Source organism: Etheostoma cragini, chromosome 20 (assembly GCF_013103735.1).
Source record: "Etheostoma cragini isolate CJK2018 chromosome 20, CSU_Ecrag_1.0, whole genome shotgun sequence".
NCBI lineage: Eukaryota > Metazoa > Chordata > Actinopteri > Perciformes > Percidae > Etheostoma > Etheostoma cragini.
In genome coordinates, this window is record NC_048426.1 from 340,401 (window position 1) to 346,309 (window position 5,909).

The 5,909-nt window shown below is 42.6% G+C and overlaps 2 protein-coding genes across 2 annotated transcripts in view; both read left to right on the plus strand.

The window, feature by feature from the left end:
- Positions 1 to 3,191, plus strand: part of ezra (ezrin a) — a 14,063-nt gene extending 10,872 nt beyond the window's left edge. The window contains exons 11-13 of the mRNA XM_034859185.1: positions 11 to 103; positions 1,105 to 1,368; positions 2,154 to 3,191. Of these exons, the coding sequence (XP_034715076.1) occupies positions 11 to 103; positions 1,105 to 1,368; positions 2,154 to 2,318 (522 nt within the window). The 3' untranslated portion in view covers positions 2,319 to 3,191. The remainder of the gene's footprint in view (positions 1 to 10; positions 104 to 1,104; positions 1,369 to 2,153) is intronic.
- Positions 3,192 to 4,734: 1,543 nt separating this feature from the next.
- kcnk3b (potassium channel, subfamily K, member 3b) overlaps positions 4,735 to 5,909 on the plus strand; it is a 3,487-nt gene continuing 2,312 nt past the window's right edge. Inside the window, exon 1 of the mRNA XM_034859186.1 lies at positions 4,735 to 5,346. Coding sequence (XP_034715077.1) covers positions 5,064 to 5,346 — 283 coding nt within the window. The 5' untranslated portion in view covers positions 4,735 to 5,063. The remainder of the gene's footprint in view (positions 5,347 to 5,909) is intronic.

A 5,909-nucleotide genomic window follows, 5' to 3' on the forward strand; every position in this document is an offset into this window, starting at 1 on the left:
CCCCATGCAGACAGCAGAGCTGGCCGAGTACAGCGCCAGGATCACTCTGCTGGAGGAGGCCAAGAAGGAAAAGGAGGAGGAGGCTGAGACCTGGCACAGCAAGGTGAGCGATCAAAGGACCTGCCTGCACGGGCCTTCAGGGCTCAAAGATTACCAGGAAGATGGCTGGATATGTTTCTCTACATGTCACCTTTTTAGTTGTTGTATTTTTTTTGATCACAAGTGTCTTTTTTTATATGAACTGCGTTTATGTTTTTCTTTATCTTGCGTGTTTTATCTCTAAAAATAGTACAAAAAACCCTGGTAGATTTTCTTCACCAGCTATCTTGCATTTATCAGCACTTATAAACAGTACCACACTATAATGTTTTGGTACACAGATATACGTGTTAGTGTGTTTCCTCTCCATTGTGCATGACAATCTAGTCAAACAGAGTTGTAATAAATAGAAAACATATAAGAAAATGTGTCTTCTTAAGATAAATTAAAATTGCTGATAGATACTCTCCATTAATAAACACTTATAGCTACAACCAATTGGATTATAGTGTGTTATAATTTCTATATGTTTACGTAGTGCTTATAAATGAATCAAAAAGCGGGACTTAAAGTGAAGACTTCCCTTAAATAATAATTTGATGCCTGTCACACTCATCTTCTAAAGGGAAAGTCACTTAAATTGCTTTTAGTGATGTAAGAAAAAAAAAAATCCTTTGCATTGCCCTGCACATTTCATATTTGTACCTTTTTTAGATCTATTTTTTGAATCCTTATTTTTCACGTGTTCTGGAGCACACCACGTTGCATTCCACCACACATATTACTTGTGAATGAATGAAGCTTAGAGTCATTGAATAAATAAATAAATCTAACCAACATCCATGAGTGAAAAAGACAAGTTATATGTTTAAAGCTAAGTTAGACCCTGAGATCAGAGCCCCGCTCGGCCTGCTCGTTTCAGATTAGATGTGAGTTAGATGTTGTACTACAGCACAGTAAAAGACACCAATATCCATCATAGCCTGATTTGTGGAGACCTTTTACAGTTTGTTTTTGTTCTGTCCCTGTCAAATAAACTAAAGAAACCTCTCCCCTTGGTCCCAGGCTAAGGAAGTGGAGGAGAATCTGATCAGGACGAAGGAGGAGCTGAACACTGTGATGAGCTCTTCTAACTCCACTCCTCGTAACATTCCTGCTTCCTCCTCCTCCTCCTCTTCCTCCTCGGACAACGAGAGCGACCACGAGCACAGCGAGGAGAACAGCACCTACAGCGCCGAGCTGCAGACGCAGGGCCTTGGCAACCACCGCCAGGAGGAGGAGCGGCTCACCGAGGCCGAAAAGAACGAGCGCCTGCAGAAACAGCTGAAGGTGAGTTCAGGGTCCCAGGGTACCACCCACTTACTACCAGTTCACTTCCGCTGGGGTGTGCATAAAAACAGCTTATTTTGACATAGATTTTGTAGTTTTGCTACATGCTTAAGAAAACACTATTTAGACTGGTCAACCACAGTTAAGGTAAATAGTCCTATACACAGTAGAACTCATATTCCATGTGTTAGCAGTGGATTCAAATTGATTTGTGAAAAGTACATGATAATGAAAAAAAAAAAATCAAGAAAAAAAACACAATCCACCCCAAATAGGGCTCTGCAATTAATCAAAGTTATGATTGTGATTAGGATATTTGGCTCCAAATGATCACAAAAACAGATCAATCGAGAGAGAAAAAGCATTTTGCAAGTCCAACTCATCATTGAGCAGCCCTACCACCGTGCCCGGATTATCCATAAGGTTGGACGGTGTATTTTTCATATTGCTGCGTGTATGTGTCTATGAAGAGAAATCTACAGAAAAACCAACTGTTCGGGAGCTTAAAATGTTCCCAGATATAGTTCTGAAGAAAAACAAAGAGAAAAAAAGGCCTCCATCTGTCCTTAGCATAATGCACTGATACTCAACAAGTACACAAAGAGAAATCAATCCCAGACTGACATCGCAGCTCCAGTCGACTGTCGAGTTATTCTGACAGATTCATTCTGGGAAATGGATAACTGATAGAGAAGTAGTTCAAGTTAAAGACAGTTAATCATATGTAACAGTGGATACCGTGTGAAACTCTGTCCTCGTGGCTTAATGGTCCCCTCCCCCCACAGGCCCTGAGCTCAGAGCTGGCAGAGGCGCGAGACGACACCAAGAAGACCCAGAACGATTTGCTCCATGCCGAGAACGTCCGAGTCGGCCGCGACAAGTACAAGACCCTGCGTCAGATCCGCCAGGGACAAACCAAGCAGAGGATCGATGAGTTCGAAGCCTTGTAGAAAACCTCAGAGACCTGAAGATCTCTCCCAAATACCTCATGACGGCCCGTCCAGCAATGCCTTTTAATTAGTGGGATGTAATGGCAGCCACACCTGATTTAGAGACCCAGAAAAGCATGAAGCTGATCTGTGGAAGAGTACATGAGTTTTATTTTATCCAACCAAGTTTTATTTGTAGCACTCAAACATCTCCAATGTGCTGTTTGGTCCCATTAAAACATAGCAGAGAGCTAGTGTGTTCCTGTTACTGTATGAACAAAAAACACGACATATCGTAGGGTAAACCATCAAAAAAGTTATGACATGCACATGTTTTGTTAATAGTCCAAAGGGAAAGGGTTTAATTTCGATGTATTTCATGAATATTGCAATCAGGGACTTTTAGAACTGCAACTTCTGATTATTTTAACAGACACACGCATTGATTATTTTCTTCCATGATTACATCATCATACGTCTTTGTGATGCTCGTTTTGTCCAACAAACAGTCCAAAAACGCAGACATGCTAGCATTTATAAAAACAGAAATCAAAGACAAACAGCAGATCCTCCCATTTGAGAAGCTGAAGGACTAATTATCAAACATGAATGTATTCATCTGTTTAGTTTCAGCTCCTTCTGCACCTGTTGTCATAGGCTTCCAAAAAACAACGTGATACGCTTTTAATCACACACAATGTGCAAATGAATTGGTTTTATGATTTTTACATCAGAGATACAAGCAAAACCTTTTCAGATAGGTTTGCTTTTACCACACAGGGACATCTGATCCACTATGTTTCTGGTGCTGGTTTTACTTACATCTCCTTCTGCTTTGAGTGTTGTCATTCTGAATTTAAAGGATCCTTTTGATGTAATTAAAGTTTTTCAGGTCATTTGATTGACTCTAAAATAAGCTATTTTGTATTTAAGAAATACAAGAAATTGCAGCTGCAGACCCTGTGAGATCTTGATTTATTGCCTCTAGCATGGTTCAAGCTCCAAAAAACACTCGGCCCTATATATCCCATAATGCAACTCTGTAGCCTAACTTGCCATCGCCTCTCAAACTCAGCCCCTCCTGTTTATACTGCAGACAGAGCTCAACAGTGAAGGTTTTCCTCGTTCACCGTCTCCATTGACGTTTCCTTGAATGCTTCTGTAAAGAGTTTTAAGTTTGGAACCCAGCCAACCAGCTCAGAGATTAATCATAACCAGAAAACTTTTGATTTGGATGCGAAATAGCATTAACATATTCAAATAACAACAAGACTGTGTACAGAAACTCCCATGGTATCCAATGGTAGCAGCTTACTCTAGCTGGTTGCTGGTGTAGTAAGTAAGTGGAAACAGTGAGCTCCACCAATCAGAGACGTCGCTGTTGCGCCTAGGATTGTGGGTAGTGTGGTGGAATGCTGTGGTATGATGAGACAAAGGGAAAGCTTAGACACCAGCAGGTCACAGGTCACAGGTCCGGGGGACGAGAATAATCAGCCAGGCTCTAATAACCAAACCTGAACATTATTAGTAGGATTATGTTCAGGGACTCTAGGCAAGCTGCATGATGGGAAGGTTTCGTCTCAGGACGTCAGGACGGTGGCCCAGCTACACTCCTGCATACTTCCCAGAGAGAGAGAGAGAGAGGTTGAACTAGACTTTAGCGTCTGTGTTAGCGTCGTTTACCTTAAAGGTTGAGCTAAATGAATGAATCCAGCTTTAGGGGAACAGGGACTTCAGAGAGTGTCCCACCCCGTGGTCCTGCCTCCAGTGTGGGACATCCAGGTCTCCCGAAACATTTCCCACCGACGTGAGATGAGTTGTGCTGCTCCTGAGTTTTACCCTAACCGTGTAGTAGTGTAGTATTTCTCCATGAGTACTTCCGGAACCACACCGCTGAGCTCTATAAACGTGTAGTCTCAAACCCAGAGAACCCTGATGACATCACTATGACATCACCAGGGTCAGTGCCTTTCTAGAGAAAAGGCTCCTCCAGGGACACAGAAGACATTATAGCTCCAAACTCGTGTGTAAAATTGGCGGAGTGATCCTTTAAACCAGCATTGGCAGTTTTTATTTTAGAAAGCGACTCTGATCATAACTGATGTGTAAATATTGTCCTCTTCCATGCCATAAAATAATCAAACCACACATATTGTGCTTCTTGTTTTTAGCTCCTTTATTTTCTATAGCAGTGTGTCAAAAGTTGTGTTTGAGCTGAAGAATCCAGCCTAACATGAAAAGGATATGCTTTTTCTAATATTGACTCATGGGAGATGATGCTTATCATTAGGTTGCTAGACAACCTGTGAAGCCAGTAGAGCCGGTCTGTTTAAATAGCCATTGGCAAATATTGTATCTGTGAATGAACACATGGATCATCCACCTGGTTCCTTTTCCCGTCGTTGGTTGGAGCCTCTGCTTGGGGAGTGGGTCCGCTTCTTGGGAAAACTTTGATTTAACGGGAAGATGCGCGAGCCTGTGCGCAAAAAGCCACCGGAAATAAAGATTTCCGCTGCTACCTCTGACAGTCTGTGGGATTGCCCTGCGTTTCTTTTCGGCACAGTCTAAATATAAGTCGGTGACAAATAGTCCAAATACAGTAGCAATCCAACTGTGACGTGGGGGTGGTGCTGAGAGAACAGCTCCGTCTCCAAAAGTCCCCCATCCTCCCCCCTAACCCCTGTTGGATCCGGAGTGCGTCAGGAGAAGGTGGTTGAAGAGTCGCAGCTCCCCACCTGCACTTTGCATTTTTACCCTCTCCTTATCATGAAGAGACAAAACGCCAGGACTCTCGCCCTCATCATCAGCATCCTCACCTACCTGGTGGTCGGTGCGGCCGTCTTCGAGACTCTGGAGTCCAAGCAGGAGAAGAGTCACAAGAGGAGGCTCGACGCCAGAAAGTACGAACTCATGCGCAAATACAACTTGACCAAAGAGAACTTCGAGGAGATGGAGCACGTCGTCTTGCAGCTCAAACCTCACAAAGCGGGGATCCAGTGGAAGTTTTCCGGCTCCTTTTACTTCGCCATCACTGTGATTACGACCATAGGTGAGCGGAAGTTACTTAATCAACTCATTAAAAGCTTTTAATTACAGATATTGCATTGAAAGATGCTCTGTGCAGGGCAGTGAAGCGGGGGCTGTTGAAAGACTTACTGGTTTGTTTCTTCTTGTGTACAATCTATACTTTTTACAGTTATTTTATTTAAAAAAATGTCTCATTACGTAATAGTTTTGGACCCGTTGTAGTCATTTAACATGGTTTAAGAACACTCTTGGGTTGTTTAAAGTGTCCATATTCTGCTCATTTTCAGGTTCATAACTATATTTTGAGGTTGTACCAGAATAGGTTTACATGGTTTCATTTTCAAAATACCAAATTTTTGTTGTACTGCACATTGCTGCAGATGCTCTTTTCACCCTGTGTGTTTAGTTCTCCGTTTTAGCTCCAGAGTGAGACATCTCACTTCTATACTATCTTTGTTGGTTGTCGCACATGCTCAGTAGCTAGGTAAGACCCCATCAGCTAAATAACTTTCTCCAGCTTTGGTCAGTCCAAGGCAGGATTAGCTGGGAGACTTCTTCTAGACCAGGGCCACTTGTGGAAGACCT